Source organism: Penicillium verhagenii (genome assembly GCF_028828195.1).
Source record: "Penicillium verhagenii strain IBT 33310 chromosome Unknown utg000003l_segment0_segment0, whole genome shotgun sequence".
NCBI lineage: Eukaryota > Fungi > Ascomycota > Eurotiomycetes > Eurotiales > Aspergillaceae > Penicillium > Penicillium verhagenii.
Window position 1 is genome coordinate 1245405 of NW_026643167.1, and position 23735 is coordinate 1269139.

The window sequence follows — 23735 nt, forward strand, 5'->3', positions numbered from 1 at the left end:
GATAACTTGAGGTACTGGTAGGTATTGACCATACTATACTCACTGCTCAGTGCCTACTTTCATCTCCTACTAGTACTTTTCAACTAGTACCAACTGGGCAAATCACTTCTTGCACTCCTCATTATTTACCTTGACGGTACCCGATAAGTAAGATTACGCCTCGAATACGTGAAAGTTTAAACAAATAGACGTCGCAGAATTCAATAAACAATTTATCAAAGGGTAATCGAACATCCCGATGCCATCGTAACTTTGAATAGTCTGTTATTTAGGTTATGGGGTTATCTGGCTCTGAACTGAAATGTCAAATGAAGGGTTTTGAAGAATTTTCAATGGGCCATGTTGACCATTATAAGTACACCCCTCCTTCACTTTTTTGTGGTTTTTAAGGGTGGTATCCTATCTTGATTTGTTGCTTTTAACATTGAACGTTTTTTATCTCTTGTTTTGGTGATACTATACGGGTGTTTGGTCCCTTTGCCGCTCTACGCCAAGGCCAGGGACCCCACAATTCTGCCCAGCTTAACGCAGACAGACAACCTTTCAACCTCTAGCACTTTTTGAGCTCGTCTTCAACAAACTCAATTGGCTTTGTCCTCTTCTCTTTTTGTCAAAACGAAGTCAGCCCGGTTCTTTCTATACCAACACACATGACGGATTCATCCCCGCCAGAGGAGGCCCACGACAAGGCGTGGGAGAAAGCTGAGCGCCAATTCTCTCAGTAAGTTCAGCTCCTGTAATTATCGTGTCTTCACTCCTCTACTACGTGCTTGAACCGAGTCCCATCAAGTCAATATTTTTGATTGTTTTTCCCTTTGCTGATTTCCTGCTTATAGTAAAACTGCAAGCCAGTTTTACGACCCTTGCCAAGATTTTGCGGATCGGAGTCTGAAATGCCTGAAGCGCAATGGCTATGACCGTGAGATGTGTGGGGACTATTTCCAGTATGCCGCTTCTTCCTATCACTTTGAAGAGATCGTGAAGCCCCCGTTTCAGCTGACCTTGTGTGGCATGCTTGTGTTTGACACTGACGATTGAGGGGCCACACTTTACTGACTCAACTTACTATCATAGGGCTTATCGAGATTGTAAGAAGAACTGGGTAAGTTTTTTTTTATTTTTATTTTTATTTTTTTTTTCAGACACTTCAGACTAGTTCACTGCCCAAAGAATACAGTAAGGACTAATCTCCTAACTAACGACATTGACAGTTGAACCAAAAAAAGGCAGCTCCAGGGTCTAAATAATCCGTCTGTCTACTCCGAAGTTTGGCTCATCGTACTCGTTTGTCTGTGGCAAATTACTTTTTGAGCATGTACACTACAACACCAGCAACATTGAATTGAATTTGTGTATTGATTTTCCAATTATTTGATGTAAATTATGTAGACTGTAGCTTAGCGATAAGCATCAATTGATTCAAATGTTCCGCACGGGCACCTTGGCCTTGAAAATGTTGAATTGGGACCTCGGGAGCATTTCAAAGCCGCGGACTGGATGTTTGGATTTGATCGATTACACCTCACTTGAGTGCTGGGAAGGAGAGTTGTCTTCATCATTTGAACCTACTAGTACATGTAGGGAGCTTGGAACGTTGAACATGAGTCCATTTCTAAATTACTTCCAAGCAAGCATGTGAATTGGTACCTGGGCAATGCTGGCCCTGTACATACCTTTTTCATTGTGGATATACACTACCTAGTACCACATACATATATCTACTAGTAGTATGCATGTAATATGAATGTGCTGTTTAAATATGCATAGTATGTGTATGTAAAATTTCACCCAGGCCTTTGAGGTTTCGCATCTACAAGATTTATTAAGCAGCTCTTCAGAAAGATGGCACAGTGAACTGCAGGATCATAGTAGTCTAGGAAACCAATTTCAAAACGTTTAATGTTCAGCGCATCCAAGGTCCGTTTCATGTGATGATCAATTGCTCTCACCGCCCCACTTTTCATCCTGTGTTCTTCTCACCGCCCCCAAATTGCTTCCCCGCCAAAAAAGCAGCCCTCAATAACTTCAAGTTGATTATCCCACGATCGTTCGCGAATTCCAAGGTTGGCGATAGGCTATTTATAGAACGGAATACGGAATACTCTGTTTATTCTCTGGGTTTAACCAAGCTTACCCAAGAGCCAATCGCAATGGCGCCTTCCAAAGACCCGGTCTTCCTCCGGCGCAACAATCAGATCCAAGATGCCATTGACGGGCAGAATTTGAAACAAGCCCTGCAGTTAATCGAGAAGCGCATAAAGAAAGGTGAAGAGACCCGTTTCCTAAAGGTAGGTTTGCCTCCCCCTGCTCACCCAATTGATCCCCCAACTGCCCAGCTTCTGAGCTTTCCGGCTAACAATACCTGTGACACACCACAAAGGCATGGAAGGCACACGTTCTTTTCCGAATGGCGGACGAGGCTCACCAGCAGCGTGGCATTGCAGAGACTATCGAGCTCTGCAAGGCTGAACCACCTACCACCGATATTGACACCCTCGAAATCTTGAACCAGACTCTACAGAAGATGGGAGGACACCTCGACACCCAGAGTATGCTATGGGAGAAAGCAGCGAAGGCGAAGCCCAATGCCTTGGATCTACAGCTCATGTGGTTCACATATTCATTTGAGGAAGATGATTGGAAGTCCGCACAAAAGGTAAGTTCCTTGGAGAAGCTTAGCAACTGGACCGCAGATGCTAACTTCGGGCTGTTTCTATGGTAGGCTTCTATGAGTCTTCAAAAGAACTTTCCTCGGGAACGGAAGTATTATTTCTGGGCCATATTTTGCACCCATATGCTCGCAGAAGACAATAAGAGCTCAGAAATGGAGCGGAAGTTGTTCGGGACATTGGCGTATCGCATGATTTCCAAAGCGGCTGCCGATGTCCCCACTGACCCAGTAAGTGTTTTGCGCCGGTTTCCGATTCAATAGTAGCCTTCTACTTTACTATGATCTAGAGGGTTGGCTTCTTGAAGACCATCTGAGCTGAAAGAGGGCTAATCCACGTCCCTACAGGCCCAATTACTGAGTCAGCCTCGAGCTATTCAAAAGTCGGAGGAAATGGTGTTACTTGTCAGAATTCTCGAATCTCAACAACGCTTTGATGAGATTGTGAAGATTCTGGACAGCGAAAATGTGGGTATTAAATCGCGCATCTGTCAGAATGACAGGACTTTCCTCGGTTCCAAAGCCACCAGCCTAGGTTCGGCAAAATTATGGGACGACGCGATCACTTTCGTCAAGGAACTCTACACTGTTTCCGATGAGGAAAAGCGGAGCAGCCTTCAAGAACTGGATGATTGGATAATCTGGAACTTGCTGATCGAGGCTGAGAAGAACACTCATACTCCTGGGTTAGTTTTTATAAAACCACTGTGGTATTGGGCATGAACTAACCTCACACACAGAACGTCCGCTGAAATTTTGAAAATTGTCGAGAATTTCACGGCATATCAACCAAAATCTCGAAATGCAGCCCTGGCTCGCCTTGACATAATCGCGTCTGGCATCGCGAAAGGTGAAATGACCGTGGAAGAACATTATCTTCCTGCTTGTCAGAAGTACATTGATCTGCACAAGGGCAAGCTTTATGCATTTAGTGACCTTAAACGGGTCTTGGCTGGCAACAAAGATGCCATGGCCAAGATGCTTAAATATATGTCCGAGAGTAAGACGGATGACAAATATGTTAGTTCCTGGCATTATAGTACTGTCCATTATTCTGGGTTCTAACTTTGCTACAGGTCATCAATGCTAAGATCAACGCTCTGAAGCTCGAATACTGCCTGAACATTTCGGGCGCTGAGACCAGTCCTTCCCGGGAAGTGATTGAGGAATTCGTTACCCGCTGCCTGAATTTATACCAAACTTCTGCCAGTGGAAGTGAGGTGGAAAAAGTAGAAGCAGCCTCCAATGGGTCATCTTCCACCATTGAAAGCAAGTCTACCGATGACTTGTGCATTCTGGCCGCCATGGCCATCATGAGTGAGACAAATGAGCAATCGCTGGTTTCGCACACTTCTCTGCTTCGTGCTAGCGCAATCCTTGAACGTCTTCTACGTGATTCACCCCACTGCTACCAGGCTCTTCTTCTTCTAGTGCGCATGTACCTTCTCTTCGGAGCGGGCTCTCTTGCTTTCAGCACGTTCAACAAGATGTCTGTGAAACAGGTGCAATATGAAAGTGTGGCTCACAATTTCTTCACACGACTTTCTACGATTCATCCCCACTCAGCGCCCCCGACTGAAGGTGTCGAGCGAAAGAACTTTGATCCCCAAGCCGCATTTGTTCAGGGTCTCAACTTCTTCCGCAATGCTGACAACACTACCATGGATTTCCGAAGCCGCGGTCTGGATCAAGGAAGTTATAGAAATGTGGAAGAGATTATTGAGCTCCGTCGACGATTGTCTCAAAGTATCTGTCGCCGGATGATGGCTCTAGATGTGCGACAGGCACAGCGATTAGTGGGTGGAGATCCAATGACTCGATTTGAGACGCTTGGTAAGAACCACATCCAACTTGCTCCACTGACTATATGGCGCGCATTCGAGGACTAACTGTTTGATGATTTATAGCCCAAAATGATACCCCCATTCATGATCAGCGTGCTTATGACGCATTTATGGACTGTGAATTCCCTGGCAAGCGTAGCTTCGAGGAGACAGTGCGCCCAGGACCTATTCCAAAGGTTGGTGATTACACATCTTCTTTTCTTTCCAAGCAAACCAGCAGCTTACTGAACACCTACTTTAGGCCAACTGGCTCGCCTCAGCTAGAGTTACAGATCGACTCTTCAGTGTATTGAAGGGTATCTCAATTCAGACGCCATTGACCCCAGAAACAGATCTACCCGACCTCAGTGGCCTGTTTATCTCGGATATCAATGACCAGACTGATGCCGAGAAAGAGAAATCAAGAATCCATGCTCAGTTGCTCAAGGTGGCGACTTTCATGGCTGGATCCAAGCTCACAACCCCCGAGCAAGCTGAGAAAGCACTTGGAGAAGTAGAAGAATGGTTGAACTCGAAAAAGATCAATCTCACTCTGAACGAGTCCCAAGTCTCTCCTCTCATGATTTCAAAATCTGTTTACCTTCAGGCTGATAGCCCCACAGCCGCAACTTGGGAATATCTTCACAGCATCTTCACCCTTCTTGAGACTCTCAAGGCCCTGTCACAATTGGCCACTCTAGCTTCTCGCAAGGGCTCAAAGTCTGCCAAGCTGCCAAAGGAACGTGTGGAGCGGCTGTCCGAACTTGTGCCAGAGGTCTTCGAGCTCGTTCGGTCTAATACCAAGAGCTTGAAGCAGCACATATCTAGATCGGGTGTTTTGAGTACCATGGTTGACGTTGTGATCCAGGGACCATCTTCCTCCCCACAGAGCAAGGAACTCCAAGCAGCATTGGAGACAACTTTAGGCATGTCTGATTTGGAGTTATTCTGTGGTTCTTTGATGGAGAGTTGGGAGGAGGCACTGGATGGTGTATTGAGCGTGAGGCTGTGATGGCGATTGCCACTATGAGGGCTATATAAGACCATGCCGTTTGAAAAAAAAAAAAAGAATCACGAGGTTCAGATGAAAATAGAGTTTAACGAGCATTGTATACAATAACGTCGATACTTTTTCAAGATTTCAAGCTCAATGTCCAGCTCCAGGCTAGAGATGCATTTTTAGTAAATTCAATATAGTAGTTAGTTACTAGTAATATGTATGTATTGTACTAGTACGTTAGAACGGTCGGCAGCCAATAGTAACGCTGGAGTTTTTAGCGGGTCCAGCCCAGGCACCTAGGCATCAGGTTTCAGGCACTACGGGGGGCTAGGCTTTTTTCGGCTTAGAGTCACAAGACTTGCTGACATAACAGCCCTAGCCCTAGCCCTTCGCCTACACACAGAGTCCCGTGCCAAGACCCGCAATTGTGCGGTTCCAAGGACACTAGGGGATTTCCACAAGACTTTCTTCATTCCCTCCTTCGACAACCACCGCCAACCCCTTCAGTCACCAACCGTCGAGATGGCGCAGGAACGTACCGGTATCATCGTCGGCACCAACAGCGGCCGGGTACGTGTGCTCTGAATTCCCTGCCTGCAAATATCCCGAAGCTCCCAGGTCTCTGTTTGCGTTTATCGGTTTCTTTCGCGTCGGTCTTGGTTCTCGGACAGTCATTAGGAAAAGGGCCTGTGCATGCAAGGATACCGAGTGTCAATAAGGCCACATGGGTGGAATCAAGAGAAGGAAAGGAAACGCCGCAATATGAAAAGACAATTCGAGGTGGAAATTTTTTTGGCATTTGAAGATCGACATGGACACAGCCCTTTGACTACGACCTGAACCTTCCGATACGACCCATAATCGACCTCAAGAAACCGATTACTCGGACAGAAGACACTGCAGGGGCTATTTGCGCGGAAATTGGATTATCGTGGATCAGACCAGCTGACTTTTGGTTATACAGAAAACCACCGCCCTGAACACCCCCAAGACCAAGATCAGCCGTACTAAGGGCCAGTCTTCCCGCCGCACCCAGTTCGTGCGCGAGATCGCTCGTGAGGTCGTCGGTCTTGCCCCCTATGAGCGCCGTGTCATTGAGTTGTTGAGAAACGCTCAGGACAAGCGTGCCCGTAAGCTCGCTAAGAAGCGCGTACGTCTACCTACCACAGCTCCTATTTGGAATTTGGAACCCTCGTTGCTTGGATTGTTACGTTCGACCGGAATGGTATCTGGAGCTGGATTTAAGGGAAACAGCATGATATGTTTTGCAAATTTGCCACCCAAGACAGATTTTGTTCAACCTTGGTACAGCACATTTTGCGCATCCAATCTGCAAGCCCTCTATTTCAGCCCCAATGCCATTCTCAAGACCTACATCCAATCATCGAATTCTCGGGTCCTTGGCACAATTCTGTCCATAAAACCGAAACTAACATGTATCTTCTCTTTAGCTCGGCACATTCACCCGCGGTAAGAGAAAGGTTGAGGACATGCAGAAGGTCATCGCCGAGTCTCGCCGTGTCCAGGGTCACTAAATTCTCACTACCGTGAACCCTTTTTCTCCTTCGTTTTAACGACTTGAATACCTGGCGCGCGCAACGAATGAAAAAAATGAAACTTCCCGAGTCTTGTTTCATCCCCACGCTGGCTGCTTTATCAACAAGTACTGCTAAATAGCGTATGGCTCTTGCGGATTCGGACCACGGGGTTTTTTATTTGTGACTACCGGTGGATGATGGGGATGGCAAAAGTGGGATCCCTTCCCCTCTAGGAAGAGAAACCATAATGAAAATTTTGTTCCAATTCAATTGACGACTTCACATCGTTCTTTTGTAGATGTAGGCATATACGCGTGGCTTTCCTGAAATAAAATTAGTTTGTGCACTGGAAATTGTTTCGTGCTCCGTCAACCTTGAAACTGCCCAGGTGGCAGCACTTGAGCTTAAACACCTGGGCACCAGGGCCGAGGTCCCGAGGGCAAGATTGATACATATGCACCTACTACATATAGTAGCCCTTATACCTACTAGTACGTACTACGCACATGAGCAGGTTTGATTCAACATCCTTGGAAATCGAAAGGGCTTGCCCAGGTAGACGACAGGCCAGGGCAATTTCCCGGCAACTGGGGCTATGTACTTGTGCAAGTGATTTAGAATCTTGGAATGACCAATGTTAATCTAGGTAGATAGTAATGTATGTACGGTATGCTCACTTAGGGTGCAGTGCTGAACCTCGTTTAAATGGCCCGAGGGCTCCAGGTCATTCAAAGGTCCATGCCTAGTACTAACGAGGTAGTACCTACGTGGAGATACTACTTAGTATGTGCATACATATGTACACCGTTATCTCATAATAATAACCTTCAACGTTGGAAGTTCTATTCAAATATTGCTATAGGAAAGCGATACATCGGCGAACATTGAAATCGATCGAAATCCCAACATTTGAATTCAAATCAAGCCATAGAATGTTCATTCACATTATGCATTACTCATGCAAAGGTCATTCAGTCCATTTCATTTCTTGCCAGGCAATTTCAGCCACTTAGGCACACCTCCACTCTTCTTTCCTCCAGATTTACTTGCGTCTGCACTGCCACTAGGGCCTGCTTCTGTCGGTGCCTTTACAGACTCCTGCACAGGATCAGGTATTTGTTCAACCTTAAGCTCCTGAGCCTGACTGCGGAGGTCCGGCCGCAAGATATCCGTCCGCTGCTGATGCGTGGCAGAGCTTGCATTATCAGCCCAAGTAAAGTTGACAAGAACTCTTCCTTCCAGCCTAAGACCCTTGATCAAAAGGGTCTGGTTTTCTGGAATAACATTCGCATGTCCGGCGCGAGCTGGTGTTGTGCTAGCGAAAGCGTTCAAGGCAAATTTCACTTCTGCGTATGTGGGTACCAGGCAGCTACGCACGAAGTCATAGAGAGTCTGGCCAGTATCCGAAGGGCCAAATTTGGCAACAACCTGGCTCTGGTCTGGAAAGCGAATTTTCACGTCTACTTCACGGATATCTGCGCGGCGTTGTTCCTCTGCGGCGGCTTTGGCGGCGATTTCGGCATCTGTCGGTAGGCGCTTTGGACGAGAGGACTCATTAAGTTGACGTTGGTGGGCTGTCGCGTGCTCAATAGAGGGGATGTAGTCTTCTTCATTGTATGGTGCCTGTGCGGAGAACGGCGTGTCGGCGGATGGAGGGGAGAAGACGGTTACAGATCGGGTAGATGTCGGCGATGGTTGCTCAGGAACTGCTGCGGACACAGTATTTGGGGCAGATGGTTCGCTGGCAGTTTCTTGTTCTGGTTGTTCGGTGTTGCCTTCCGGAGTAGGAACCGAGGGAGCTTGAATTTGTGCTTGCATTGGTGTATCATCCCCAGTTGACTTGAAGTATTCCCCAATCTTCACCATCGCTTCCTCGAGTGGCTCTTCCGTTCGTCGAAAGCCGAGTCGAATCAATACGCTGCCGTTATTGAAGCCCAGCTGTGCAAGTGATTTTTGTAAATCTGTGAAGCTGGACAATTCGCGCTCCAAAATCCGGAGAACGGGGATCTCGTAGAATAACCGCCCAGAACCAGACTCGCCGTCGGTCGTAGAAGGTACCCCACGCGCCGTAAGATTTCGTACTTGTCCACTTCCTGCCACACCCGCTTCAAACTTGCGCAACATAAGCCAAAGTGTGGTAGTGCTTGGGAACTTGTCTAGTATGCGTCCATTGGGAGCACCATGAGCTTCGGATTCTGGCAATTGGAGACCAACTGTAACGACAGAGGGAGAGCGAGATGCTTGGACAAGCTCCAGCTTTGCACCGGAGCTAAGGCCTGAAAGCCGGAAAGAGAGGGAAAGGTCCAGTTGTTTGCGATTGTGCCTGGGGAAAGTGATAGGTCAGCATCATGATACGTTTGGTGGGGTTTATGGAAGCGCACTTAAGGCCATATTGGTTTGCGTTGTATCCAAGTTTTGAGCATGCTTCTTGTAAAATGTCTGTCAAATGTTTGGCCGGTGTTGTCTTGATTGTTGCCCGCTTCGCTGTGGCATCGATTACCACGACGTGGGCGCTCATGCTTGCGCGGGCGGGGAATGTTGAATAGCTGTGAGAGAGCTCGTAAGGATTCGGTGAGGAATAAAATCAAAAAGAGTGGAAGCAATATACACCAAGGACCAAATGATCAAATCATAAACAGAAACGTGCTTGAGAGAGGGGAAAATGTGTTGAAGCGGAATGGAAGAAAGTAGTCGAAGGTCAAGGGCACAGACGAAACAGGCAGCGGTGCGGCAGCGTCATCCGAGCTCGCGCACCTCAACAGCTCCCCGTCATCAACACCTCTCTCCCATCACCCACCCTCCCCATTCCCTCTCAGTCGTCCTTTAACCACCCGTTGCTTTCTCAAGAGCTCCAGAAAAACAACTCCATTCTAAATTGAATAAAAGAAATCCGCAATAATGGTATGGAAATGGTCCCCTTGTCCCATTTGCTAACCGCTGGACCTTGAAGCTAACCTCCTTCGCATCACCAGGGCTCTCCCTTCGACATCAGTACGACCAGGCTTTTCCCAGTGACGATTCATCTTTCGATAAGCTAACGACCTTCTTAGATGGTGGTGCCTGCGTCGCCATGGTGGGCAAGGATTGTGTCGCCATCGCCTGCGACCTACGCTTGGGCATGCAAGCCCTGACCATCTCCAACAACTTCCCCAAGGTCTTCAACTACGCCCCGTCCACCTACCTCGGCCTAACTGGTCTTGCTACCGACGTCAATACCGTGTCCGATCTTCTCCGCTACAAGGTCAACATGTACCGCCTGCGTGAAGAACGCAATATCGCACCCCAGACTTTGGCCAACCTGGTCAGCTCATCCTTGTATGAGAAGCGTTTCGGTCCTTTCTTTGTCAGCCCTGTATTGGCTGGTATTAACGAGACAACCGGAAAACCGTTCATCTGTGGATTTGACAGCATTGGCTGTATCGATTTTGCCAAGGACTTCATTGTTAGCGGAACTGCTAGCGAGCAGCTGTTTGGTACCTGCGAGGGTCTGTGGGAGCCGGATATGGTATGTTATTTTATACGCGTCTGTCGCTCTTTGATTATGCCGAGCTAATGTTGTGGCACTATAAAGGAAGCCGAAGACCTCTTCGAGACCATCTCCCAAGCCCTGCTGGCGGCTGTTGATCGAGATGCCTTATCAGGCTGGGGTGCGCAGGTCTGGATTATTGAGAAAGACAAGGTCACCCAGAGACTACTCAAGGGACGACAGGATTAAAGAGGGTCACGATCAAGGATGTTCGAGCTGATTATTTTGGGCTTTGTCGGATTCAAGACAGAGTATGGCGTCTGCGGTTTTCTCTAGATGACGGGGTGCCATGGACGGCCTGGAAGGGATTGCCATACCAGTGACAAAAGACAGGGCTGACATTTCAAGCTACAAGATAGCGTTGGTTGCAACTCTATACTTCTCCCTCCTATCACGATAATATAAGCCCCGTCATTGATGTCAATGTCACTGCAGTGTCGCATACTATTCATGATATAAACCCCTGAAATCGGAACCCTATAAATATACCCTACTGACTCCTAGGAGTGAATCAATACCCGTCTTTGTCTTCCACCGCCGCATAAGCTGCCCCATCTTTGCCTAGAAACTCTTTCAAATCACCCGCAACAAACTCAGGCACTTCCCAAGCCGCAAAATGACCCCCACGTCCATACTCCGTTTCCTTAACCACATTGCCAATAGCTCGATACCATGCCATGGGCCATTGGATAATCTCTTCTTTAGACTGCATCACCGCAAACCGCACATTCGCTGGCGCTCGAGCATCAAGCATCTGGGGCATACCCATCCAATTTGTCACCGTCTCTGGCTTTTGCGCCAAAGATTCATAGTAAATTCTAATCGAAGCCGTCGGCCCCGCGCGCGAAAAGTAATACAAACTAACCCACGTCAAGATCTCCTCGTCTGTCCATGGATATTCATCCGACCACGAGTGCAGTTTATCGTATATCCACGCCAGGAGTGCAACAGGACTGTCGTGGAGCCCGTACCCGAGGGTCTGTGGCCTAGTCCCCTGCTGTACCATGTATGCGCTGCCTCTGGTCACGTACTCAATCGTGCGGCCGATGTATGCCCGATCCTTGGCTGAAAATGGGACGCTGACGAGGGATTGGAGGAAGCGGAGTGGGCTTCGCCAAGGGTAGGGCGGAGATACAGGGATGGTGTTCAGGTGGATGGCCTGGATATGTTTGGAGTAGTAGGTTGCCATTGTGCGGGCGAGAGCACTGCCCCAATCTCCTCCTTGGATGACTGGTGGGAGTTAGCTTTTAAGTGAATATCGAAGAGAACATTTGAAGATGTCTGCCGGGCGGGCGTATGTTAATTACCATATTGGTCATAACCTAGAGCTATCATGACTTTGTGAACGGTTTCGCCATATTGAGCCAAGCCGAATCCTCTCTAAAGCACGATTCAGCTACTGATTAGCTTAGTAGACTCCGGGGTCTTGGATGAATTACCTTATGCACCCCCTCTGAAAATCCGTAGTTAGGAAGTGAAGGCGCCACGACATCAAATACGGGGCCCCCATCGTCCTTTGTGAGCAACGGAATCAACTTGGTTGCTTCGAGAAAACTTCCAGGCCCTAAAATGTGCGATTAATGGATGATAGTTATTACATCAAACTGATGGAGGAAGGGCGCGTACATCCATGTATAAACAGTAATGGAACGGCGCGCGGATTCCCAGATCGATGATGCAGAAAATGAACTTCCAAGACCCCAAAGTCATCCACAGAGACAGGCACTGTAAATTGACTGAGTTGCTCGTTGAGCTTCTTTTCCTGGGCGCGCCAGTCAAACTTCTCACGCCAGGTAATAACCAGTCGCTTCATATCAGACAGTGGAACACCCATATCCCAACCCACATCATCAAGTTCATCAGGGAAAGTTGCTTGCTCCAGCTTTTGATTGAGCTGGGCAATTTGCTTGTCAGAAACGGCTATCGTAAAAGGTGTGATGGTAGCCATGTCTTGGGCTTTTTTTTGTCGTTTCCTGCCCTGTCTTTTCGTCAAGGTTTCAAAATCTCGACTTTCAAGATTGAAATTGACACACTATGTATGTATATGTGCACCTCAGTAGGTAAATAACTGGCTTGGTATGGACAGGTTGCTTCCGAGGTTTCTTGCTTGCATTGAGTTTCATCTGGACGTTAATCCTGCTTAGATCGACTAAACCGTGATTGGCGGCTCAACCTCGGTGTCACAACTGGCGTACGTGCGGGGTCGTGGGACTCAATATGCAATTGAGGGTAGCACATGTCCACCTAGGCATTGCTCCGACTCTTGTAAGTCCTGTTTCCGTGCAGATCAATTTTTACCCAGGTGGTACCTAGTAGAGACCCCATATGATTGTACTATGTTTGCATATTGGAATGTTCAAAATATCGGAATTCCGGAACAAACTTCATTAGACCAGATGCATACTCCTGTGACTGGAATCCGTTCTTTGACCGGAGAGAGTGCTCTAGACTCATGCTGTGATTGATTGTAGTTTAGTTTGGACTCACCGGAGATTGACCGAAGATTCCTGATCACATAGGCTAGCCAAAGGGCGTCTTCTTGGCCTAGTTCATCTGACGTGATGACCCATCATGTCAGCAATCAAGGTTAGCGCCTTTGATATACATAAATAGGCTTCAGGCTTCAGAGAATCTACTGTACCTAGGTAGGTGCTAATAGAGGGACATTTGAACTTGCAGAACGAAGTCATCAAGGTAGATGATCGTTTTGATTACTAGTAGTAGACACCTCAGTTGTGTCCAATCAAACATTGAATATCAATCTTGGACATCTGGAAAGGACCCAAGTCCCAACTCTAAAATAAGCTTAGAATTTCCTCCAATGGGCTTGACCGGAACAGATGTAAAAAGACATTCAACTTCTATTAGCAATGAGAGACACCTGGGCTATGGTATAAATAAACCCCTCTTTCAAATATTCTCGATAATACATGTTCAAGACTTCGGAGTGCTTCCATTTGGAGGTAAGATTGGCAACCAAATCAATCAATTGATTAGCAGATACCATCATTACAAGAACAATAAATAGACCATACCATTCACAGTAATCCCATAACCTTGGAAGTCCAAAGAAAAGGGATCGTAATAATAGTTGTTATGGCATCATTGGTTCTCTCATAGCATCATACTAGTTAGGATGTCGCTATTGGTCTATGCATATAAAGGGATTACTTCGGAAGGGATGTACTCAATATCAGAGTCGATTGTGAAATTATCAAAAAGAAAACAAATGACTACTAGTATGAATGAGATCGATATCTCCAAGACTCCCGTTGTGAAAGCAACTCCAACGGATCGGGAAGAGTTTCTAGCCAGTTTTAGTCCAGAGGAAGAAAAACGCGTGCGACAGAAGGTGGACAAACGATTTTTCGTGCTGATAGGCCTGATGTATATGGTTAAACTTGTAATTAATTCCTTCGGTTCCTGTCTTTGACCCAACTAACCTTGGAATACATCAACAGGTCGATTCGAACAATGTATCCAGCATCAAAGTCCTCCAGGAAGGGCAGCCTTCAAACATCCTCAATGAGCTTCAAATGTCTGCCAATCAGTATAACTGGGTATCCTCAGTATTCACAGTATGTGTCTCTTTATTTTCAGATGTCTGACTTTTACCTTCAATTTCACTAAGAATCACAGATCGCGTATATCATCTTCGAGACACCGAGCAATCTTCTTTTAAAAAAGGTGACTCCTCGGCTATGGCAAACGCGTATCTTCCTATCCTGGGGCATTGTGCTGGGCTGCCAGGCTGCTGTGCAGAACCGCCAGGGACTACTTGCCTTGCGCTTTCTGCTGGCGATTCTTGAAACGGGGTCTTACCCGGGCATCTTGACACAATTAAACTCGTGGTATCCTAGCCATGAGATGGCTCGTCCAGTCGCGTGGCTGCTGGGGATATCGCAATGCTCATCTATTGTGAGCTCGCTACTCTGTTATGGAATTAGCTATATGGATGGTATCCAAGGTTTGAGCGCATGGCGATGGTAAACGACATTCTACTCAATATTAATACACGGAATAGTACTAATTATGTTGGTCAATAGGGTGTTCATTATCGAGGGTATCATCACGGTACTCTTCTCCGGTGTCATATATCTCGTGCTACCAGATTATCCAAAGTCACCTAGGAGCAATAAATGGCTCAGTCAGCGCGAACAGGATTACCTCGAGGCCCGACTGGGAGATCTTGCCCCCAAGGCGGCTGACCCAGCCTTCAGTACGCAAGAAGTGATCGCCACACTTAAGTCGCCCATCCAATGGTCGTTCACTTTCTCCCAGATGCTCATCAATCTTGGCATGTATGCGTTGCAATGGTACTTACCAACTCTCACAACCAGTTTCGGCTTCACTAGCCTGCCGAAAAACCAGCTACTCAACATCCCACCGGCCGCAGCAGGTATTATTGGTGTCATACTGGGATCGACTATCTTGCGACTGGCCGTAATCTCCAGACCTATTCAGCTGATGTACACTACACATTTCTCTTTCAATCATTATGCCAAAGCTGACTTCTTGTAGGGTATACAATACTGGGATCATCGTGTCGTTTATCCTTTTCTTCACCGTGTCAGCGCCCGCTGGGTTGTACGTCGCGTGCATGCTAGGAACTTTCTTCGTTACTATCTATTACATTCCCTTCATCTCCTGGCGCTCGGTTACCATGACGGGCGCCACGGGTACGGCCTTCGCCTGGGGTCTCCAGAACTCCTTCGGCCAGATCGGTGGCGTTATCGGCCCGCAGTTGTTTCAGTCAAAGTGGGCTTACAACCGGTACAAAAACAGCTTTGGCATTGCATTGGCAGGTGTCATAGCAGCCATTGGAGCTAATATTGCCTGCTGGTGGTTGACCAAAGACCAGGAGAAAGAAACGTTGGAGGTGGCACAAACCAAAAGGAAAGATCGTAAGTTGGAAAGCGCATAGTAAATCCATGGGGACCTCGTATAAATTTACAGGGAGAGATGCATCTGTCCATATCTGTATCTTGCGTCGGAACTCCGCACATCGGGTGCCCACACAAGTGCTCAGGTGACACAGTGGAGCGAAGGCCTACGATATTAGTGGATACTAGATCAATCAACCAGGCCGTTTATAACTAAAACAGCTACTCCGTGTGTGCTTTTTACACTTCTTATGCCTACTCGGTACTCGGTTCCATTTTCCGTCCAATAGTTGGATCATCCTGTGCCGCTTCGATTGATTAGTGTGCGTTCTGGTTTAGCGGGATTGAGATATCGACTAGACCAGATCAAAAGCCCCGCAAGGTCGGAATTCAAAGAGAGCTGAAGGTGCAGGTGAGACAAAAAAAAACAGCCATGGAGGCCACGATCCACGAGCCTCGGATATCGGATATTAATTTCGGGATCTCAGACAGATCCTTGCTCAAGAAATAAATGATGATCATCGATCAAGGTAGAAAGGTAAGGGTCTGTGATGGGGCTCCCGATAAATGGCCCCCTTATGTTGTACAGCTGGAGCGGAGTATCTGGTACTTTGGCAGTGTAAAAAAACAGAGATGATCGATCCCCACGCCGCAATCTCGGGGAATTCAAGCCACCGAGTGGTTGGATTGGCGAGATTGATCCTTTGACGAGGGTGTTCATGCATTGCTTGTACTCAGTACAAGCCCTTTTGTGCCCCATGCTTTGGTCGCATAGGTACCCGGTACCGATGCACGGCGCTCGGTCTAGATCCGCCGATCGTGCAGGACGGTTCTCCGTGCGTCTCCGCTGAGCGAAACAGAAGAGAGAGATGCAGACGGTGCAAAGGGAAAAAAAAAAAACGGGAAAAAATGCAAGTAGATTGATTCTTTGGCATAGGGGAAAGAAGGGCAAATTTAAAGTATATGGAAAGATTGGAGTTATAGTGTTTGCCCTTGTCCCTGACCCACGAAAACCTCCTGTTTCAGCCTGAGTAAACTACCATTGTTGTCTAGACCGCCCGGTGGCCCCAGTGGAAAATCCCCTCCTGATTCCCCTCCCTTACACCAAAGCCTACTCGCTTCTCCAAAATTCGTCACCTGGAAATACACCGTGTTCTTGCAAAGGGCCATGGTGTGTGTCCTACCCAGATAGAGATCATTCACCAAAAAACAAAGAGAGCGAGAGAGAGACACACACCCAGAGCATCGCAACCTTCTTATCCTCCAAAAATCCCACATGGATCATGACCGACTCGCCCGAGCCAGATGCCCCAAACACTCTTCATTCTCGTTCCGCCATGCCATTTCCCTCTTGCAAATCCGAATGCCTTAAAGAAGGACTCGCCATAGTACCGGAAGATGGGGATATTCAATTCGACGCGTCAGGCCGAAGCTGGCACGATGCCGACCAATCTGCCGCCATCGAACATTTGGTCACACTCAAGCAGGGTTTGAGGACATCCGACACCGAACTGTTCTGGAAACGGCTCATGGAGGATATTACATCGATCAGCAAAGCACAATATGGTTTTGTCGCTCGTCGGGTACACGGTGGGGAGCCCATGTCCGAACTGGGCGGGCGCCGGGCGTCACTCTTCGGTGCGGTCTTTTACTACAACGACGGCTACCAGAACGTCGGACTACAGCGAAACCGGTATTTCGCAGGTGGAAATCCTTTACTACATATGGATCATGAAAGACCATGTCTGATTCCCGAAAACCTGAAATCATTGGTGTCCTTCGGTGACGATCAGCTACCCTTCCCAGCCGAGGCGTATCTGGCCATCCCACTTTTCTCCGCTGGTAAATGCCTGGCGCATCTCGGCTTGATGTGGTCGATGGAGGGTATCCGTAATCGAAATTTGTCATGGTCGTTTCTGGAGGTGGTTTTACATTCGCTGGAGGACATGATCGTTCGGCAGTTGTTACAGGACGACGTCTTTCCGGAGCAGGAGAGCTGCGCATTTCCGCCAATTCCGCCATTTGTTCAAAATACAGCGACGGTTCCTCTCCCTGGGACCCCTGATTTTAACTCACAGCCCCTCAAACCCTACGCTCGAAGTCTATCCCATGAATTACGAACCCCAATGCAAGGTGTGGTAGGTATGCTTGACGTGATGCATGCCACAGTGCGGGAGGCCATAGAAAGCAAGACACCTGTCAAGTCCGGTGGAATCTTCCAGGCTCTCAAAGAAGGTATCGAGATGGTCCAGGACAGCGCACGGCGTGCCGTCGAAGCGGCCGATAATGTTGTTCACGCCTACGACCTCAATATGCAAGTCCCCAAAACGCCTACACCGCAACGAGAGGAAGAAAACGGCTTTTTCCCGGATGTGCCTCCGCCAGGCGAGTTTGCCGAAAGTCGACCAACCGTTTTTATTGAAGGAAGCAACATTGCTGTAAATCCATACAAACGAAGACGGAGTCTTCCCCTGGATATGGCATCATGTTCATCACGCCCGGTTCGCAGGCAGAGAGTTCGTGCAGCGTCTTCACGGCAGGAACTGTCTCCCCGCAGCGAAGAAGTTAAAAATGCTGTCCATGAAAGTGATCAAATCGTCCATGCCACCACCCCTGCCCGCCAGATTGAGGAAGTCATGGCCAACATGGTAGATCCACAACCGTCTATTGCGACCCGTCGATGTGCCCCGCATCTGCTTATAGAAGGTATTAATATGAACCTTCGTGGTCCAGCTCTGCGCTTCACCAGATTACGAGACCTGCTTCGTTTAGTCATTAACGAATCTCTGCACGTTGGCGGCCGCCCCGATTCTGCCGAGAGCAATGCGACTGAGTTTGGGGAAAAGATCGAAATTCGATCCAGATCTTCAAATGGTGAAATGCGTACAAAGACCGTGGATTGGTCCGTTGACCCAGCGTTGCCTGATACGCTCCTAGCCGATGACAGAGACTTGGCCAAGTTGATATCCTGCGTGTTTTTGAATGCTATCAAATTCACTAACAATGGCACGATCACTGTCTGTGCGACCATCGACGCCAGGAACAATGACGTCTTGATTCGTGTGCGTGACACCGGCCCAGGTATTCCCGAGGCATTCTTACCCAATCTTTTCAAGCCTTTCGCACGCGAAGACGCCTCGACAACCCGGAGTAAAGACGGCTTGGGACTGGGTCTTCTTGTGGCCAAGGGTCTTTCGCGGAAGATGGGAGGCGATCTGATTTGTGTTCGTTCATCTACCACTGGTCCTGATCATGGCTCGGAATTCCAGATCCGGGTACCTGTGAACCAACGCGAGGCCCTGTGTGGTCCTGGGACACCCAACGACCGAACCATGACCCCGCCGTTCTTCACCGAACATACGCGGACCGGTAGTGGGAGTAGCTTCGTCTGGGAACCCACACTAGCAAGCTCGCCATCTCATCTGCAAAACCAGCAACTTCAGCAGCCAACTCCTAGCACCTCAGATGAAAAATCACAGAGCCCGAGCCCGCCTCGAGTTTTGACGAGACCTCAACTCAACCCAAGCGCTATCTGTCGAGATTCATATGACAAGAAACTTGGGGAGAAATACCCATTGCGTTTCCTTGTTGCAGAAGACAACCGGATTAACCGGCGTGTTTTGGTAAACATGCTGCGTAAGCTAGGCTACCGTGACGTTCTGGAAGCGGCCGACGGCCGAGAAGCTGTACAAATCGTGAAAGAGATTCTTTCTGCGTCTACTACTCCCGCCACGCTCTCAACTGAATTCCCAAAACTCGTGGATGTGGAAGTTCCCGCCAAATCCACAATGCCAGACTCGTCAGAGATCAAACCTATTGACATTGTGCTCATGGACCTTTGGATGCCTGAAATGGACGGCTATGAGGCAACTTCCCGGATTCTCCAGATGCATAATGCCCAACAGAGCCAGTCCTTTGGTTCCAAAAATGCCTCTCCAGACACCCCGAACAATTCTGACCCAATGGACGTGGACAGTACTAGTGCCAACATGGGCGCACTCCGTATGCCACCGCCTCCTACTGTCCTTGCCGTGAGCGCGGATGTTACCGATGAAGCTTTGAACCGGGCCTCCAGGGTGGGCATCAAGGGTTACATGACAAAACCATATAAACTCTCCGACCTTGAACGACTGATCCTCGGATTCTGTGGTAGTCCTGGCGACCCAGTTCCGATGGTGACTACCTAAAAAAACACACAAAGCCCGATTTTGACTAATTGGCACATGTCTACTTATCTTCCTTTTTATGGCCTGCATTCGGGGCTGTTATATACCCAGAGAATCTTTGTGTTCTCATTTCTTATTTGCATGGCCCAAGCCACCTTGCTTGCAACTGCAGGTGGTGATTGACGCCATTTGGCGAGGGAAACGTCTTCTCTCGTCATTGTTTACATGGCGTTATCTGTTTTCGGCCAACCTTCATTTCTCTTCCCTGCCATATACCAGCATATTGGGCATTTGCATTCTTATATTTCTTTTATTATCTTTTGCCCCTGGACATAATGAATGATGAACCCCAATATTTCGCCGGGGATGGGCCTTTTTTGCATTTGTCGCCACCTTCTATGGGTTCGTGTGTTTCCCTGGACTCAACTGTCCATACCATTTTCATCAGGTTACCAAGTACATTTAAGAAGAACAAATATGAAAGAAAAAATAAAGCTGTCATTACATCCATTATCAAAATCGACATTGCGCTGACCAAGCAGCTCCGGACACTCCACGCTCCTTTTACCTAGGGAGATGTAAACCAAATGTTGTCTTCATAGAGATACATACTATGGCCATACCATAGCGCCTCTCTGTTAACACCACTGTTCCATATTGTCCAATGAAGGAATCACGAATACCCGGATAAGAACAAGCAACCAACAATCCATGCAACTGAAATCGAATCGTGTGTATGTGGAAACCAAAATGCAGGGTTTAAGTTAAGGCAAAAGGGCTGTAAAAGACATTCAAAATGGCAATTTTCTTTTTTAAACCAAACGTCCAACCTTATTTAGGTCAGCTTCTGCTTAATGAAGAAAGACCGCAAGTGCGAGAGCTGCCAAGCGCACGCAACAGACAGAACAGCCAACTGGATGAGAGTCCAGCGGACAACGCGAGAGTTGGTAGTCTCGGACTGGTCACGGAATTCGGCCTCACGTTCCTATAGATCGCAATTCATTAGCAAAAGTTTGGAGAAATTGACATTGCAAGCTAGTTGCAACATAAAGATAATTGCATTCTTCGCTTTGGTGGGTATTCTCAAAGCAGCAAAGGGGGGTGGGTAGGGTAAGTATACGCACCCGCTGGTACACCTGCTCTCTCCGAATATCGTGCAAGCGACTGTTGAGGTCCTTAACGCGCTGCACAATATCCTTCATCTTGTCCTTGTCCTCGGTCTCGATCTTGCTTGTCTCGCCAATTGCCATATCCAGGGAAATCTTGACTGCGCCCTGGGAGCTGGACAACCAACCACTGGTCTGGACATCGGTCTCAGCCGTGAAGCAGATCTTGTGCTGGCCGGCATCGGCGGCGGTGAAAGTGAAGCGGCCGGAGTGGTGTTCGCGCTTGGAGACGACGCGGTGATCGTTGTCGAAGGTCTCGTCGACAGTGATCTGGACGCGGAGGTTGTGGTCGATGGCGTAGACGTTGGTTTGGGGGTTGACAACATAGGTTGCGAAGTTACCTATTATTTAGAGGTAATGTCAGTTGATATGAAATTTATAGATAATACAATTGAAGATTGCGACGCCGATTTCAGTTGCTGAGAGAGGGGTCTGATATCATACCTGCTACCAGGGTGTCCTTGGGCAGGTCCTCGTAGAAGCACTTTGTTTGGCGGCCATCAACGTAGAAGTACAAGGCATTCGTGGGAATGAGGAGAGAGAGGAAAGAGAAAAGGGCCAGAGTGGCAGCAAGCCATGACGAGGGAGCTGTGAAAGCCATGGCTAGGATATGTGAAAGAGCCTAAGACCTTAACGTCCTTAGAATGGGGAACTCGCAACTCCCTAATTGTCTAGAATCAACAACCTGGCATCCACGCGGGCCCCACACCGCCTGCTTCTTTCGTCACTCTCCCTTGTCCGTCGCGATTTTCAATTTGTCGACTTGCTCATCATCATTTAACTCTGGCTTAGATTCTTATTAATCTCTTTTGATCCAATTTACCCTTTGGTACCCCTTCTTTGTTTGATCTGATTACCTCCGGATTAAAGAGCCATGGCTGCTGCCGATGTGCGCGACATGCTGGACTTGCCCGCTGAGGGCCAGCCCAGACCGCATAAGAAGCAGAAGGTTGTCGAGAAAAGACCAGGTTCGTTGACATCGTTTACCCGAAGTGAGATAATATATTGACGATATGAAATCTAGAGGGTATCACACGAGAGCTTTACGCGCTATTGGGTGAACGGGCGCCGCCTATCGCTATCAACGAGAATAAGTACAAAGGGCGCCCAAAGTGGATGAACAAGTTGCGAGTGCGGCCATGGTATGTTGAATAGAAGCTTTGAAAGACCCAGAACACGAGCTAATACGTGTTTGTCTGCCCAGGAGCATGACCCCCTTTACCAACAACGCGCGCTCCGATGGCTTGGTCTTGAATCACTGGCAACGGAAACATGAATCAGCACGCCAACCAGTCCCCGACGGAACTCAAATGGATGTGGATAAAACAGAGGGAAATGGCGAGAGCAAGGATGAGGGCAAGGATGAAGCGCCTAAGCCTCTAGAGCAAGAATACTCATTCGCCAAATACAACATCAAGGCACGGGTGCCCCAGAAATACTCAGAAGAGGAATACAACCGCTCCTTGAAACACAACGATTGGGACCGCGAGGAGACAGACTATCTGATGGATCTGGCACATGAATACGATTTGCGCTGGGTGATTGTCGCGGATCGCTATGACTACCAACCCCGCGTCAACTCTGAAGCCGACGTGAACGCACTCGTACCCGCCAAGCGCCACCGAACGATGGAGCAGATGAAATCGCGGTACTACTTCGTCGCAGCCACTATTCTCGCGATCGAACACCCCCCATCCGAGATGTCCGAAGCCGAATTCGAAGTGCACGAGCGGATGCTCAAGTTCGACCCAGACCGCGAAAGAGACCGCAAGGAACTTGCCGCCCTACAAATAAACCGCACAGCAGATGAAGTTCGCGAAGAAGCGATGCTCCTCGAAGAGCTCAAGCGCATTACAAGCAATGAGCAAAACTTTATCACAGAACGCCGCGAACTCTACTCCCGCCTCGAAGTCCCCATCAGCGTCGGCAACACCGCAGCCTACCAATCAAGCCAAGGCCTCTCACAGCTCCTGCAAACACTCCTCCAAGCAGACAAGAGCAAGAAGCGTCGCTCCATCCTCGGACCCGAAAGCGGTGCCGTCGCCAGTCCGGCAGGTCAAACACCCACGACGGCGAACAACAACGGCGTCAGCCGCGGCGAGACACCCACGACCGGCGCCGCAGCAGCAAACAAAAAGGGTGGCGCTACCGCTGTTCGCGAAACACAACAGCCCATCCGCACCCTCACACCAGCCGAAGAATCGCGTTTCGGCGTCCACCACCACGAGCGCGTCACGGCGGGCGTGCAATTCCGCAGCGATCGCGCCCAGAAACTCACACAAGCGAAGTCCAACGTGCAAACCCTCAAATTGGCCGGAGCACTTGCGGAACTCGAGATTCCCGTCCGTCTGTTCATGCCGACAGAGCGCGTATGCAAGGAATTCGAGCGCCTCATCCAGTCCGTTAACCTACTATTGGACGCACGCAAAGTCGCCGAGAAAGTCGACAGTGAGATCCGCGTCTTGGAGGCCGCTAGGGCGGAACGGGAGAAGAAGTCTGCGCCTGAGAATGGTCATCCGGCTGTGAAGACTGAGGCAGATGATGGGCATGGGATGCTAGAGTCGACTGCTGGTAATGGGGGCGCGGCTGAGAATGAGGATGAGAAGGGCGAGAATGATGCCGAGGAGGGAGATGCTGACGGAACGCCCACTAAGCGTGATGCTAATCACAAGCGGTCTGCCAGCGTACTCAGTGGTGCCAGTGACAAGGATACGAAGCGACAGCGACGGTAAAATGTTACATTATGCTGTACTTGCTACCACAAGGTTTCTATTGTTACTTCTTTGTATAATAACTGGCGCTGGATCTGATACCTCTTGTACGATTAATGACATTTTCCTGTTGGAACACTAATACATCCATATCTATAATCGAATCCCAATTTCTCCCTGTGAGTTAATAATATTTGCTGTGCTCAATATAAACCGGCCAATAGTCTTTAAAGAACCTTTGGACATAAACTTGA

At 48.4% G+C, this 23735-nt stretch overlaps 9 protein-coding genes across 9 annotated transcripts; 6 read left to right on the forward strand and 3 right to left on the reverse strand.

Moving 5' to 3' along the window:
• Nucleotides 1-650: 650 nt before the first annotated feature.
• N7466_001863 (Cytochrome c oxidase-assembly factor cox23) lies at nucleotides 651-1038 on the forward strand (the record flags this gene model as incomplete). The annotated part of the gene is made up of 2 exons (XM_057161261.1): nucleotides 651-721; nucleotides 837-1038. The coding sequence occupies 2 exons, from the start codon at nucleotides 651-653 to the stop codon at nucleotides 1036-1038; spliced, it is 273 nt and encodes a 90-aa protein (XP_057024546.1).
• Nucleotides 1039-2150: 1112 nt separating this feature from the next.
• Nucleotides 2151-7026, forward strand: N7466_001864 (uncharacterized protein; the record flags this gene model as incomplete). Its single annotated transcript, XM_057161262.1, has 11 exons — nucleotides 2151-2288; nucleotides 2381-2656; nucleotides 2723-2899; nucleotides 3017-3354; nucleotides 3409-3688; nucleotides 3745-4501; nucleotides 4576-4688; nucleotides 4754-5480; nucleotides 5865-6061; nucleotides 6456-6641; nucleotides 6943-7026. 11 exons carry the CDS (start codon nucleotides 2151-2153, stop codon nucleotides 7024-7026), a joined length of 3273 nt encoding a protein of 1090 aa, XP_057024547.1.
• A 984-nt stretch (nucleotides 7027-8010) lies between these two features.
• On the reverse strand, nucleotides 8011-9547 carry N7466_001865 (putative UBX domain protein; the record flags this gene model as incomplete). The annotated part of the gene is made up of 2 exons (XM_057161263.1): nucleotides 8011-9352; nucleotides 9411-9547. The coding sequence occupies 2 exons, from the start codon at nucleotides 9545-9547 to the stop codon at nucleotides 8011-8013; spliced, it is 1479 nt and encodes a 492-aa protein (XP_057024548.1).
• Nucleotides 9548-9927: 380 nt separating this feature from the next.
• On the forward strand, nucleotides 9928-10744 carry pup3 (proteasome core particle subunit beta 3; the record flags this gene model as incomplete). Its single annotated transcript, XM_057161264.1, has 4 exons — nucleotides 9928-9930; nucleotides 10002-10020; nucleotides 10080-10534; nucleotides 10601-10744. The coding sequence occupies 4 exons, from the start codon at nucleotides 9928-9930 to the stop codon at nucleotides 10742-10744; spliced, it is 621 nt and encodes a 206-aa protein (XP_057024549.1).
• Nucleotides 10745-11066: 322 nt separating this feature from the next.
• N7466_001867 (epoxide hydrolase) lies at nucleotides 11067-12503 on the reverse strand (the record flags this gene model as incomplete). Its single annotated transcript, XM_057161265.1, has 4 exons — nucleotides 11067-11785; nucleotides 11863-11935; nucleotides 11995-12119; nucleotides 12182-12503. 4 exons carry the CDS (start codon nucleotides 12501-12503, stop codon nucleotides 11067-11069), a joined length of 1239 nt encoding a protein of 412 aa, XP_057024550.1.
• A 1281-nt stretch (nucleotides 12504-13784) lies between these two features.
• Nucleotides 13785-15479, forward strand: N7466_001868 (uncharacterized protein; the record flags this gene model as incomplete). The annotated part of the gene is made up of 5 exons (XM_057161266.1): nucleotides 13785-13958; nucleotides 14017-14133; nucleotides 14195-14541; nucleotides 14602-15024; nucleotides 15077-15479. The coding sequence occupies 5 exons, from the start codon at nucleotides 13785-13787 to the stop codon at nucleotides 15477-15479; spliced, it is 1464 nt and encodes a 487-aa protein (XP_057024551.1).
• A 1242-nt stretch (nucleotides 15480-16721) lies between these two features.
• Nucleotides 16722-19625, forward strand: N7466_001869 (hybrid sensor histidine kinase/response regulator; the record flags this gene model as incomplete). The annotated part of the gene is made up of 1 exon (XM_057161267.1): nucleotides 16722-19625. The coding sequence occupies one exon, from the start codon at nucleotides 16722-16724 to the stop codon at nucleotides 19623-19625; it is 2904 nt and encodes a 967-aa protein (XP_057024552.1).
• Nucleotides 19626-20439: 814 nt separating this feature from the next.
• On the reverse strand, nucleotides 20440-21371 carry N7466_001870 (p24 family protein; the record flags this gene model as incomplete). Its single annotated transcript, XM_057161268.1, has 3 exons — nucleotides 20440-20589; nucleotides 20729-21111; nucleotides 21215-21371. 3 exons carry the CDS (start codon nucleotides 21369-21371, stop codon nucleotides 20440-20442), a joined length of 690 nt encoding a protein of 229 aa, XP_057024553.1.
• Nucleotides 21372-21644: 273 nt separating this feature from the next.
• N7466_001871 (SANT/Myb-like DNA-binding domain-containing protein) lies at nucleotides 21645-23502 on the forward strand (the record flags this gene model as incomplete). Its single annotated transcript, XM_057161269.1, has 3 exons — nucleotides 21645-21738; nucleotides 21795-21912; nucleotides 21975-23502. 3 exons carry the CDS (start codon nucleotides 21645-21647, stop codon nucleotides 23500-23502), a joined length of 1740 nt encoding a protein of 579 aa, XP_057024554.1.
• Nucleotides 23503-23735: the final 233 nt, after the last annotated feature.